A 14,864-nucleotide genomic window follows, 5' to 3' on the forward strand; every position below is an offset into this window, starting at 1 on the left:
AAAATAAAAAATAAATACTAAATTGTAATCTACTAATCTATTATGGAAATTCTAATATTCCAGAAAAATATTGAAATGACGTGTTTGTCCTCTTATGCAAACTAAAATCACCCCCAGCTGTTTGAAGGCTCATGTCGGCTTCATTACTTCTCTACGTTTCATCTTTGCTGGTTTGGTTTGGCTGTCCTTCAAAGCATGGAAAAGATCTCTTTAAAAAAAATAGTCTGAATAGAAAATGCATTCCAGAAATGACACATTAGCAGATGGAGTTTGATTAAATTACAGATGTGTTTTAGCACTTAAAAGGCACTAGGAACAAGTGGAAGAAGAAGTAGCCAGAGAGGTTGAACCATCTTACATTTCAGAAAAAATAAATGATAAATCAATGTTCTCACAGAATCTGGGAATATGTGGATGGTTGGAGGCTATGAAGAAGGCCACTCACTATAGCAACTGCATCTCAGCGACAGAATGAAGAGAATCATGAAACGCTCACTGTGCTGCCAATTTGCAGAGACAGTAGCAAGTTATTAAACCTTGTTACAAGTCAAGCTCCACACAAATGCTCTCAAATTAGTTAGAAACACACGCAAGACATTCAGACGCTCGTAAATGTGAAAGGACCCACTTGCTTTTCTAGTTGAGAACTCTCTCCATTTGGAAGTTCTGTTTGATGTGCAAAACTGTCTCTTGAGAATATTTAATACTAATATTAGGGTCATGAGACACAAAGAGTCAAACTCCTCCTTTAGAGACCCTGATGATAAAGGAATTTCTTCAACATGAGCAGGGGAGATCATGCAAGGCAGAACTGATGTCAACACACTGGTCCTGTTACAGCAACAAAGACTTATATTATGTTATTATGAATCAACGCATTTATATAACCACATTTTTTTTGCATTTGAGTTATGGGTAGAGTTTCAGGCAGTTCAAAGGTCACAGAACAAAGGATATGTAGTTTTCCTTTGAAACATAAGTTTATATACACAAACAACAGTAAAATCTCTCTAAGCTCTGATATATGCTGATAGTTGGTGAACAGTCATAGTTAACCCAGCCTGTATTCCATATTTTAAAATTAAATAATCCAATATGCTAGATCTAGATTGGGGACCCTGTTTGGAACAACATTTTAACATAAAAAAACCTCTTCAAAATACTTTTTTAAAAAAAGAATCAGTTGATTCACCAAGCTTGTGAGTTTGTCTGACGCCATTATCCCCCTTAATAAGATGATGTCAAATGTTACAGATGCAAACACTGTAACACATGCAATACTGGGGCTGTTAAGTGATTGCAGTATATGCAAATTCTTTGAAAATGCCATTATATACCAGTTATTTGGAATTAGATCTACAAAAATGGATTCAATATTTAGCAATAAGGGCCAATATGCTTACATTAGTTAACTACAGTATAGTTAACATGAACTAACAAGTAAAATACTTCTAAAGCAGATTTTGTATTCTTAGTTTGTTCATTTCAACATTTACTAACACATTATTAAAACCAAACGTATCTGTTAATACTATTTAACGGACCCAAGCTGACATGAACAAACAATGCACAGTTGTATTTTTAATAACTAACATTAACAAAGATGAATAAATACTGTGACAATTTTTTGTTTTGTTTTATGCTGAACTGCGATTTTCTCTGCAAATCAAAAAAAAAAAAAAAAAGAAAAAAAAAACAGACGCATAAGTTAACAGTGCAACAATAACTCCTCCGGAGGCTGACTCCAATTCACTTTGCTCCTAAGCGTCTGGTGGCATGATAAACTTGTATATTGACGGCTTACCTGGCTGTAAGGTCTTCTCAGCAGCGTTGAACGGAGCAGGGCAGAAACTACGGAATCACTTGCACCGCACGCACCCGTTCGCATTCAAATGCTCTGTGTGTCTCTTCTGTGGTAATCGATCGAAGAGCGGAGCGCCTGGGGGCGCACACAATGAACACGTCTGCGAATGATTGTCTGGATGATTGTTTGCTCAGTGATCTACGTGCTTTTCCATGCCTCGCTGAGTGTCCCTATCCCAGTTATTCCCGATCACAGCTGCCGCAGAATCCGCACGCGCTGCCTTTTACATCGTCGCGCGCTCAGAGCCGCAAGCGCGCAAGCACAGCGCGGCCGCATAGTACCTGCTACTCGTGAATCAGGTCAGAGAGGAGGCGTCCTGTTTTTTTATAACGTTGTCAAGAGAGCTGTCTGTCTCTTCTCTCCTCGCGTATCCGGCGCGTGTCTCACATCCCTGCGGTTCACAGCAACAGCAGCAGCCGCGCGTCAGATCGCGCTCCGCACAGCCCAACAGCACTGCCTAGAGTTCTGCACAGACACAGCACGACACAAATTATTAAATAAATAAACCGAGATGATATGAATAAACGCGACTGCTCGAACAGTACATTCTGCTCTCTTTTGTAAGAACACTGTGGCACGAAATTAAAAATACTTTTTTTGCCACAATTCAGTGGCCTAGGATGAGGAGCCAGGAAGTTAATCTGTTTTTGGTCTGATATAAAAAATCCATCACATTAATTTATTTAATAATATTTTTAGACAAAATGATGGCGCAGTGCTGCATTTCAGTACATCTAGATCAGGGGTGTCAAATTCAGTTCCTGGAGGGCCGGAGCCCTGCTTTGTTTCAACCCTGCTCCAACACACATAGCCTACCATGTAGTTTTCAAACAGGCCTGAAGGACTTGATTAGTTGGATCAGGTGTGTTTCATTAGTGTTGAATCTAAACTCTGCAGAGCTCAGGCCCTCCAGGAATTGAGTTTGACAACCCTGATCTAGACGGATGTACTGTTATTTCCTCAACAGTCAAAAAATTTGGGTGTGACAGCAACTTGTCTTTTAAAAAATAATCTTTCCCATATTACAAAAACAGCATTCTTCCATCTAAACACTGCCAAGCTACAGAACATGTTACCTGTTTCTGATGCAGAAAAGCTAGTTCATGACCTCTAGACTGGACTATTGTAATGCACTGCTTGGTGCTTGTCCTGCATTCACAATAAACAAGCCACAGGTAGTCCAAAATGCAGCGGCTAGAGTCCTTACCAGGTCAAGAAAATATGATCATATTACCCCAATCTTACAGTCTTCGCACTGGCTACCTATTTAAGGGATAGTTCACCCCAAAATGAAAATTCTGTCATTAATTACTCATCCTCATTTTTTTCCAAACCTGTAAGAACACCGTTCATCTTCGGAACACAAATTAAGATATTTTTGATGGAATTTGAGAGCTCTCTGACCCTCCATAGACAGCAAGGGTACTACCACAATCAAGATCCAGAAACATAGCAAGGACATTGGTAAAGTAATCCATGTGACATCTGTGGTTCCACCATAATTTTACGAAGTTACCAGAATACTTTTTGTATGCAAAGAAAACTAAAATAATGACTTTATTCGCAAAAAAAGCTGAGATCGGTTCTTCGGTCACGCTAAACCACATCTCATTTGTGTTTGATTGTTTAGCAGATGAATAATCTACTACGTAATCTATAAAATGAGGCCACTCACAGTGATCTGGGGTTAACAACTCACCGAACCATTGAACTTATTAACATGATGTTAAGTGAAGGAAGTGAATCCAGAAATTAATAAATTAACTTTTTGTAGACCTCTTTCCACAACCATTTATATATATAAGACTGTATTTCAATATAAGACAGTCTATTTCAAAGCATATTGATTTAATAAATGTTACAAAAAAAACAAAACAAAAAAAACTTTGGTAGTATGTTTATTTGATTCTCATATTCTGTCAAGCGGTTTTATATTAAGGAGTTTAGGTTGGCATGAAACCAAAAGGTTGTGAGATAATAAAAATTATTTAGATTTCGTCTGTTCACCCTCCGTTAATCTAACCATTCAGTCTACTATATATCATCACCTGCTTGAGGACGCTTTAGCTCTATGAAAACTGTCCCCCGCCAGCTCATTGGAATGAATGAAACTTTATCCTTTCTGATCCGAGGCTGATCTCATCCTTCTGAAGACATTTCTCGCCCACAGAGCCCCGACTCAAGAGGGAATACAGAGAGTTCATGCAACACTTCATCTAAGCTCTATATTCATGCCCTGCATTGAATAAAGCTTCTGTCTGGTTGATCCATTTGCATGTTGAACTGTATGTCTTGTTTTTCTTCTGGAAACCAGTTCTGACAGTAATGCATTTCATATGACAACAACCACGAAATTACATGTAAAACGTCCTGAAAAGCAAAGAACTGAACTAATAATAACACTTTTCTTCTGTACCAGTTCTGTTTTACGATGTATCACCCAATGACTGCTGAGCAGCTATTTCTTGTTCTAATGTGATGATTCATGCTGATCAGGCATTTTTGCTAAAAGCATCTTACTGCCAGCTGACCCTCTGCACTGCTTCAGGCCAGTAAAGTGCAGTATAGGATACAGGGCTATTTTGGAGCATAAATTGTTCCACTGATAAAGCAAAGCACATTCTACTGTTTGAGAGGGAGGAAGGGTATTGGTTTCTTGTGGCTGTTGGGCCCCAAGTTACTGTCAAGTCTAATCAGTCTCTTCCACTTTAACTTGTTAGAAAAAAAGTGAACTCAACCTGGAGGTCAGAGATGGGTCCTCTCTACTGCTGGACAGACAGAGACATTTTGCTCCCTCAAACCATACAGTCTTACTGTGGAGTCACTGACTTGCTGATCAAACATGTTCTGAATTACTTGGGAAACATTTTTTAACATTGTTCATAAAAGGTCTCAATATGAGTATATAATTTTAAACAGGCATTTTAGTGAAAGTCATTTGATGAGGATAAACTGCACAACAAACTCACAAATATGAAAAATTAAACAGTTGATATTTTTTGCATTGATTCATTGAATGATTTAAGGTCAACTTTTTTTTATTAAACAAACTCCATCTTAGCCAAATATTAAGTATTCTAAAAACATTAATAAACCAAAGGTACAGGCTCTAGTTAATTAAAGTATGGAAGTCATGCAGACATCACATGAACAGACCTAAAATAGAATAAAAGCCCTATTATGCTGATTAAAAATTATGTTTCAGTATCATAGAGTTTCAGCAGGTCCACAGATACTTATCAAATTAAAGGGAAAACAAGGAAAACATTGTGGACATTTTAGTCATAGTAACCAACATTGATTACAGTCAGAAAAGTCAGTGGGGATAAATTATTCATCTTGGCACTCGCAGAAAACGAAGGAAAAAAATAGTCTGTGAATTATTGAAGGCACATGCAGAATTAATTAGCAGTCAGATGAATAAATAATGAGATTATTTTAAACTTTCGCCTTTAATCCACAAAGCCCTCAACAGAAAGAGAAATATCCAGTAGGTGATTTCTATCAGGCAGGAGCACTGAGGAGTTCTGGAATGTAGATCTAATTATTGGTAAGCTCATAAATGGGATCAGCTTTTATTAGGCAAATCATTCAGTGATTCAGTGGCCACGGATTTATTACATGAAGGACTGAAACCCAGAGTGTCAAGTTTCCCGTCAGCACTTTCCTATTTCCACTTTTTAGACACCACAAAAACTCCACTGGGATTAAAGACCTCAGTAAATATGGCAGTGACCTAAATGGTTTAGAAAAGTGAGGGTGATACAACCACACCTTAAATTTGTTCACATGCCAGACAACATTTCTATTTCTTCTAGATTCAGAAACACACTAAGCGTTGTTCACGCACATGAGCAGAATGAATTTCTGTATAAATTATACGTAAAACCATTCTAACAATGCGCTACATTCAGTTTAGTGCAACAATTTCCATAATATTTGGTTTGCAAACATCTTGCTCAGGAATTTGTTCTGCATGAATAAGGTCCATTGACAGTCTGCCACACTTTTCAGCATGAGTGTCTTTACTTGTCATGCTTCAAGTTCAAGTTGCCGCTGTGCACATCATTTATAAAAATGGTCCCTGCAATTATTATTGACTGACTACGAGGTATTAGGAGTGACTTAATAACTGCAGTAATTTCAGGCCATGACCCTCAAGGGCACCAGTCATTTAAAATGAGGGCTATTACAGAAGAACAAACGCCATTCGATTGGCTCAAGAACCCAAAGAGGATTATATTTATAAAAGACATCCTACGCCACTAAACTGATATTAGTCCCTTTATTTGTGAATTACCAATAGCATTCACAGAGAGAGAGAGAGAGAGAGATCATATGTGTAAATGTTTTCAATCAATTTGCCCCAGGTAACATTTGTAATGAAACATTAAATTGATCAACTGATCAAGTAACAGTAAAGATGAATTCAATGTTATAAAAGATTATTATTTCAAATAAATTCTGTTCTTTTGAACTTTCTATTAATCAAAGAATCCTGAAAAATAAGAAACATTACTTTAGCTCCAAATCAGCATATTAAAATATATATCAGCATATTATAATACATAATATACTATATTATTCAGCATATAAAAAAAAACTTGCCCCTTTTCGACTTGCACTCTATTCATTTACTAACTTAAAAAAAGAACACTAGCTTCTTTATTCTTTTTGTATTCTATTTTCTTTTTATTTATTTTACAGTTAACAAAAAAAGGCCTCTAACACTTGCTTGCTCTATTATTTTTCTATTCTGTCTGTTTTCTTTTTATTTATTATATAATTAAAAACAACCTTGCTACATGTACTGTGTTAGGCTAACTGAGCACTTGCATGTCATTGCTCTTTTGTTGATTTTGATTGCTTCTGTTGTCCTTATTTGTAAGTCGCTTTGCTTTGAATAAAAGCATCTGCTAAATGACTAAATAAATAAATAAAATGATTTCTGAAGGGTATTTTGTTGTATTTTAAATTCTATTAACATTTCACAATTATTACAAAATAAAATATAAATTCTCCTTTCATTTTCTTAATGGAAAAAAAACTACAATATTTGGATGACACGACGGTGCAAGTGAATATGATGGTTTTGTGAACTGTTCCTTCTAGATTTTATATTGTCTAACAATGAGATGTTTCAGGTAAATGTTTCAGGCTCAATTACAGTACGAGAGCTGAAGTCTTTCTGAATTTACTGCAGGGAATCATGGGAACATTGATGTGGTCCAGTGACAGCTCATATATTTAATGCACATACGCTCCATATCACAGCTCATTCTCAGAAATATAAAAACATGATGAATTGACCCAACAGTACATCTCACATTTAAATCAAGGCTGTCAAATGCTAATCGATGCACTGATTTGTAAACATGCCGTCATGCATGAAATGGGTCTGACATTTTCATGTTAGCGCAGCCTTTGACTCACTAACGTCTCATTTGTTGTTTAACACTGTTCTGAGTAAAACCTTCATGAGCATAGCATTAGAAATTCCCTGTGAAGACTCAAACTTTCTCTGTCTCTTCAAAACATCACCTGACCTTCAGCTGAAGAGAATACGATGAACCACGTAGCTTAGAATTCGACCACAAATTAAAGTCTGCAGCATTTTCTTATAACAGTTTACATATAATGTATATAAATAGTTGAGTCCAATCAGAGGAACTCCTGGAGCTTTATATTACACATGGAAATATGAGAGATATCGCACAAGTATTTACATTTACATTTACATTTAGTCATTTAGCAGGTGCTTTTATCCAAAGCGACTTACAAATGAGGACAATGGAAGCAATCAAAATCAGTGAAAGAGCAATGATATGCAAGTGCTATAACAAGTCTGAGTTAGCCAAACGCAGTACATGTAGCAAGGTTAAAAAAAAGAGAAAATGAAGCACCATTATGCAACATACTGTAATAGCTTTAAATAGTCCAAATATTAAAGCTGAAAATGGTTATGAAGTTAAATACTTCTGTTAAAATTTAAAACATACTCCAGTATAGTGATAGAAATGATTTATCATTATATTCAGACTTGCAGACAGTACAGTGCTGTAAAATATAGTTGCATCATGCATGACTATGGTTAACCAATTTATTCACTTAATATATTCTCTCTCATATTTTAACAGACTAAACTATGTTGACATAAGCCTTTCTAGGGACCTTTTTGGCAGACATCAAGACACATTTGTGTGTGTGTATGTGTTTTGGAAATGGGAGAAATGAACCATGCACTCTTTACATTCATTTCTTTACAATATGCTTCTTTCCAAAGCAGCTTCCAAATCATACATTTAGTATGGTCATGGTTGTGATATACACCTCTGCAATCAACAGGGAACCCAATTTGAAAACCCAGATAAACACTTGTTTCTTTAAATGTATTATTCACAGTTAATTTCTTTAAAAAGCATCATAGCAACCAAATAGCAACTCTAAAATTCATCCGCCCCGGCAATCACCCACCAACAGCCTTGCAAAATGGGTTTCCGTCAGGTATGTAAAAGATTTCTTTAGAGAAATTCAAATCTAACTTTCAAATGTTAAAGGGATACTCCGCCCCAAAATAAATTTTTTTTGTCATTAATCACTTACCCCCATGTCGTTCCAAACCCGTAAAAGCTTTGTTCGTCTTTGGAACACAATTTAAGATATTTTGGATGAAAAGCGGGAGGCCTGTGACTGTCCCATAGACTGCCAAGTAAAATACACTGTCAAGGTCCAGAAAAGTATTAATCCAAAATATCTTAAATTGTGTTCTGAAGATGAACAAAGCTTTTATGGGTTTTGAACGACATGGGGGTAAGTGAATATTTACATTACATTTACATTTATGCATTTAGCAGACGCTTTTTCCAAAACAACTTACAGTGCATTCAGGCTAACATTTTGTTTTTTTTTACCTAACATGTGTTCCCCTGGGAATCGAACCCACAACCTTTGCACTGCTAACGCTTTGCAATGCTCTCACTGAGCCACAGAAACACAATAATGACAAAAATTTGGGGGTGGAGTATCCCTTTAAAAGTCAAATTAAAGATCTAATTCTGTAATCTTTTATATTTAAAGTTCATAGGTGCATGTTAATTTAATGCCTCCAAACAGAAGACATACATGTCATATATGGGCCCCTGCCAAACCTTTTTTTAGTTTTGGAGATTTTATTTATATAAACTTGTGAATTTTAGAGTCTTTTTCCATTATGGTGAGCAACAATTATTTTCGAGATGTGTAGCATCTAGAAGAAGCTCACAATGGTCAGTCCACTCTCTGCACTGCAGACAGGAAATAAAGGCTTAAATCTCATTCAGCACACTATTTGGGATGCCCATGGAGAGAAGCAGCAGCCAAGAGGAAAAAGACTTTTATAGTCTTTTGAATAAATGCAAAACACCAAGTACTTCTATTCACTTTTTCATCAAAAGGTCACATCTGCATGCTTACTGCTCAGCCGCTCACCAACATCACAACTTCCAATGAATGTAAATCTTTTTTCCCCCAAATGCACTTGTGCACTGGGTTGTGCAATGCAGCAGATGTGGGGAAAAAAAGGCAACATTAAGCTAAATAAATACACTAAATTCACTTATAGTAGGATGATGGTTCTGAGATCTTATTTAGTCCAGCCACACAGCGATGGGTTCGGTACCAAATTAAGCCCTTGACCTGTAATCCAATCACATATAGTATCATGAAGGGACTGTTTTTTTTTTTTTTTCAAACTTTTTCATTTTTGATATATAAGTGTCACATTATGACTTGAAATCTTCTACCATCATTATACAATTATGCATCACTATACCATCATTATATATGTTATGATATACTATCAATTTTTTAAATTTCATTTCATTTTTTAATAATTGAGTTTTGTGTTTGTATTTTATTAAATTTAAATAAATAAATGGTTTTAGTTTTAGTATAGGAAATATTATTTTAACTAAAAAAAAATCATAATAAATGTTAACTGAAATAAATATTTTTTCATAATAAATGTAAACCAAAAAAAAAAAAGTTTTTAAAAATATTTTATTTTACCTTAAATAGCATGTAAGTAACTAAAATGTTTTTATAGTTTTAGATTTAGTATAGTACATATTATATTAAGTTAAAAAAATCATAATAAATGTTAACTGAAATATTTTTTTTCATAATATATATGTAAATAAATATTTTATCTCAACTCAATTAACATTTAAGTAACATTTTTTTATTATTATTGATATAAAATATAAGACGTGAAGACAAAGAAGGTATTTCATTCGTGAACATAACATCAACCTGTAATTTTGTCAAATTATACTAATATTAAGTATTGATTGTGTGTATATAACCGCTATACAATTAGGCCTAGCAAAGGAGTCAACCATCATATTCCAAAGATGTTAAAATATCATTTTTGCAGCAGAATGACACCAAACACAATTCATACACACTACAGTCAGACAGACAGACACTCCAGTCAATGAGGTTGCATTTATATAGATTGTTGCATATTATTAACAGACACATTAAGGAAACTAGTGAGAAAAGCTTGCGTCAGCAGTCTGTCAGAGAGATTGAAGAAAGAGAAGAGAAGATCTCCTCCAGTGATGGATCTGAGAAGGACACAGATGCACAAATGCTCTGGTGCAGACAGTAAAGTAAGACTAAAGGTGACTGAGTGAGTGTGTATTTTCTGCCATGCTTTATTTCTCTGTCTGTGACCTTCTTCCTTCTCATCATTTTCAGACAGCTTCACTACACAAATATCCAGGACTCCCCCTTCAGCGAACTCTAAGACAGGCACAAACAGACAGATTGGCAGACTGCGTATACTCAGCTGTCAACGCTAACACAGCTGCCCCTTCGCTGCCTGATGGGAATACACAGTAAAGCGAGAGTCTCGTTTGTTTAAACACTCATTCATTCATTTTATCCTTTACTTGTAGTTTTATATAACTGGTCTTAGCTTCTGCTGTCTTTCTTGATTAGCATCACAGAGGAAATATTTATTGCTCAGAGGCTTCTGTTTCATAACTCAAGAGACCTAATGTTTCATTTGAATATATGAGCTTTCTCATTTTTAGAAATCCAAAAATTCAAATACACACTCTACAAATGAGAGAATTGCTGAGCTATAGAATACAGGAAAATGCTGCTAAATGCAATATTACTGTAAAATACCTTCAGATTTATGTTATTTGCGAATGAAAACTATAAATATCCATAAAATTTAAGTTCTTGCATGACACATTACATACTGTTTTCTTGAATTTGTTTTGTTTCTGCTTATTTTTGTCATCAGTAATGAACAATAGAATGTTTTGTGTTAAATTTCATGCTATTTAGTTCATGCTCACTGCATTATTTTCATGTCATCTTGTTTGTGATTTTGATGGTGTTTCATCTTTGTATGACCTTTTTTTGATCAAATTTTGATCAATAGACAGGCTACTCAAAATGAACTTAAAATAAATTCATCATGTGGTTTTCCGTTTTACCATCTTTATTATGGTGATTATCAGCATATAAAGTTTAAAAATGAGATGACAGTACAAGTAGATATCATTGGTATATTAATATCTTATCACTTGATGAAATATTAGTTTATCAGTTGAAATGTACTGGCACCACAAGGCCTACATTGTACATAAAAAATACTGTCACTGAATTTTTACTGTGAATTTCTGGCATCCACAACCTGTTATTTAATCATGTCTTTTTTCTGTATCTTTTTTTTTTTGTACCATGATAGTTTCACTGTGTAGTAGGAATTTGATGAGAAGTGTAAACTATTTCTTGAAATGAGTATCGTGGCACATATAGAGGAAGAGACTGTAGGTTTTCTGTTGTTAAAACACCTTATGAATCTGTGAATTTGTGAAATTTGTCCAACTAATAGAAGAAAAATCATTATTTTACATGGCAGACAACTACTGTCTAAATGTGTGTTCATATTTACTGTTGCTCATTGAATTTTTGCAGGCTTCGCAAAACTCAGTCCACCTCATTTGTTCCCGTAAGTGCGGCCGCGACCATTTTTGTAAAGTTAATGTGACTAGTCCATAGATACATTATGTATATCTACGATCTAGCTAGCCAGTGTCATTCGCTTCCAGCTAATTTTAGCTGTACAAAACAGCTCGTTTTGCTGCTTGATATTACAAAATGCTGTCTTACCATATTAATTTAATGTACAATCTCTATTATGAACACACTGGTTTGTAGTGCACACAGTTTCACTGTTTATGGCACTGTTATTCTTCTCATTATTTCCCTACAGTGGCTAATGAACAGGAAATCTCGCACATTCACAGACAACAGCTTACTTCCGCGTTGAAAACTAAAGTTCGAGTAAAGATGCTGATTTCACACCAGGTTCAGTTGGTCAGATGAATTTGCTGCATTGACCATCTGAAATTCTTCTAATGTGACCGCAAAAGAGAAACAGTATCATAGAAGATCAGCTCTTGAGCTAAAACTGGACAACTGTGAAAGTAGTTAGAGTTGCTATTTCACTGGAAGCCGATATTTACAATTACATGCAAAAGCTTTTTTTCCCCCCTTCTGAACAGCATATGTGTGTGTGTGTGTGTGGAGGGGAAAAAGAGGGACGTGTGTCTTCATTTCCCTTTACGCCCGATTTCCTCTTTGACTGGATGTGAACCTCCCCTGCAGCGAGCAGTGAGTGTGATCTACTACACACTAGGCAAGAGAAAGAGAACGCCGATCTGGCTGGGCTTCATTTGCAAAGGTATCCCACAGGTCAGCTGGGGTCAGCCAGAGGTGACCGAAAGGTCGGCCAAGCCCTTGGGTATTTCTCCAAAGACCCGTGCTTCTCCCACAGCTCCTCTCTCATTGCATTCGGCCCTGTCAGGTCACAAAGATATCAATACCCAACGCCACACAGATCCAAAGCACCACATACTCCTTTCCAGTCACTTAAATTCTAACATCCTCTGTTGTAGACTCTCTCACACACACACAAACGTCCCTGTCCTCTGCTTGCGCACACCGTGCTATTTCAGTGGCGCTAACAGCAGTGTAGCACATCTCTCCCACTGAGGCACTGCTCTGTCACAGGCTGCCGTGTATTGATCTGCTGCTGGCTATAAATGAACCGCTGCGGTGGCATCCAGCCTCCTTTTGCACTGAGCGAAGGTATTGATCTGACATCCAAACTGCAGTCTCAACTGACTTTCTATTAGTGCTTCCTCTTTTCAGTCAAACAGTGCACAGAGACAGGAAGTGCAATTGATCTAGAGGAAGAAATCACTAGAAGTCATATTTAACTGACACAACACCTATCAAGCTTTGCAATGTGACAACATATATGCACATTTAAATCTGTTACATTTATCTTTATTTCTAAGGCTGCTGGTAAAATACATGAATACTACTGGTAAATACTGGTTCCGATACATTATAATTTGATGTTAATTAATTAAAATATTATAAAACTAGAATTTATACAAAGTTACTGCATGTTTGTGACAAATGGATGGCTTTGACATCAGTAGTTAATTGTGCTGCGATGACATCTAGTGGTGAAACAGCAAAACTACATGCACAATACACAAGAAAAACTAATGTGAAACTGACAAAGACAAAGTCTTTTATTTTGGTAAGACACTTGCACTTAAATCGGTCAGTCATGACAAAAAACTTCATTTTGAATATATAAAAACGTTTAATCTCCATAGACAGTCTATAATGACAAACAACTTTTTGCATGAGTTTCCTTCAGTAGTATTGAAAAAAAAAGATGGCATACTATATGACAACGATATGCATATTTTAAAAAATATTTACACAATATAATCAGTCCTTCAGTGGATCCTACTATTTATGATTTAGCTGTTATTTGTTGCAATAGTGTGCATAGTAATTTATTTTATTTCTTAATATGCATTTTGATATGAAGGCCATTTTTTTTTCTTTTTACTCTAAATTGAAAATTTAAACGAATAACAAAAAAATAGTAAACATGAGTTTTTGTACAATCTCTGTCAATGAATAGGCCTTACCTGTGACGTCAGCAAGTGCTTACTAATAAAGACACATTTTTACTTACAACCTTTAGCCTTTTCCTCATCTTTCCCGTACACTTGGGCAAAGTGTTTTAAAATATGTGCCACAGTTCAAGTTTACAAAGTAGAGGGCAAAACATGCATGAGTCATAAGCAGCTGTATCTGTAGACTTCAATACATGTAAGCTTGCTCCTCTGTGAACACAAAGGCACCTGTTTCTTTCTTTTTCTGTGATCTGTAGAATCTGACTGTGCTAAAGCCTGTGAGAGTGAATGGTGTTGTACCCATAACAAATTGATGCTGACATTTGAAAACTTTGTGGAAGAGTTTCATGGAAAGGCATTTGTGCATCAGTGCAGCGCCATCAGTTTCTGAATTCTGAATTATTTTATTTTTGTAAAATCAAGAATGCGGTTTCTAAAATTCTAAGTATTTAAATGTTTGATCAGTCCTTCAGGACAGTGTATCAAAAGATATATTCAATCAAAGTTTGAGCTCAATGCTTAATTATTAATTAATGAAATAACGGAGAAAATATAAATAAAATCTCTAATTTCTGACATTAAGTTTTGGTTTTTGGTCACATAATCAAAAAATACATGGAAAAAAAGTAATTCAAAAAAAAAAAAAAGATTTTCATCAACATTATTGCCATAATCTGGATATTTTTGAAGTTTGCACTTTTTGGCATTAATCTCAAATGACAAAAAACGGAATATAAATACTAATAAAAACATAAAATGATACTTTTTTTACAGTTTAAGGAAAGCTACTTTGTACTTCTAATGAGTAAACATACCAAGAACCCTCATGCAGGTGTCTAAGCAGCAGCAAAAAGTGCAATGGACTCGCCAGATGGTTTCTCCGAAACAAACTCCAGATCAACAGTTGGGGTTATGGACTTTTTCAACCTCTGTGACAGAGATAAAGAGAGGCACTGGGTTCATTTCGACAGGGAGAATCAAAACAAATATTGATA

At 35.5% G+C, this 14,864-nt stretch overlaps 2 protein-coding genes across 5 annotated transcripts in view; both read right to left on the bottom strand.

The window, feature by feature from the left end:
* Positions 1-2,695, bottom strand: part of wscd2 (WSC domain containing 2) — a 56,001-nt gene extending 53,306 nt beyond the window's left edge. For 2 of the 3 annotated variants that reach the window (XM_042723655.1, XM_042723654.1), the window contains exon 1: positions 1,805-2,633. The gene's annotated coding sequence lies outside the window, so the exon portion shown is untranslated. Of the gene's footprint in view, positions 1-1,804; positions 2,634-2,680 lie in introns of those variants that run through there. The other variant, XM_042723656.1, reaches the window with a different exon arrangement.
* A 10,753-nt stretch (positions 2,696-13,448) lies between these two features.
* The window catches only part of si:ch211-225b11.1 (uncharacterized protein LOC561694 homolog), a 28,984-nt gene continuing 27,568 nt past the window's right edge, over positions 13,449-14,864 (bottom strand). For both annotated transcript variants that reach the window (XM_042723659.1, XM_042723658.1), the window contains exon 13: positions 13,449-14,798. In XM_042723659.1, the coding sequence (XP_042579593.1) occupies positions 14,706-14,798 (93 nt within the window). In that variant the 3' untranslated portion in view covers positions 13,449-14,705. The remainder of the gene's footprint in view (positions 14,799-14,864) is intronic.

Source organism: Cyprinus carpio, chromosome B5 (genome assembly GCF_018340385.1).
Source record: "Cyprinus carpio isolate SPL01 chromosome B5, ASM1834038v1, whole genome shotgun sequence".
NCBI lineage: Eukaryota > Metazoa > Chordata > Actinopteri > Cypriniformes > Cyprinidae > Cyprinus > Cyprinus carpio.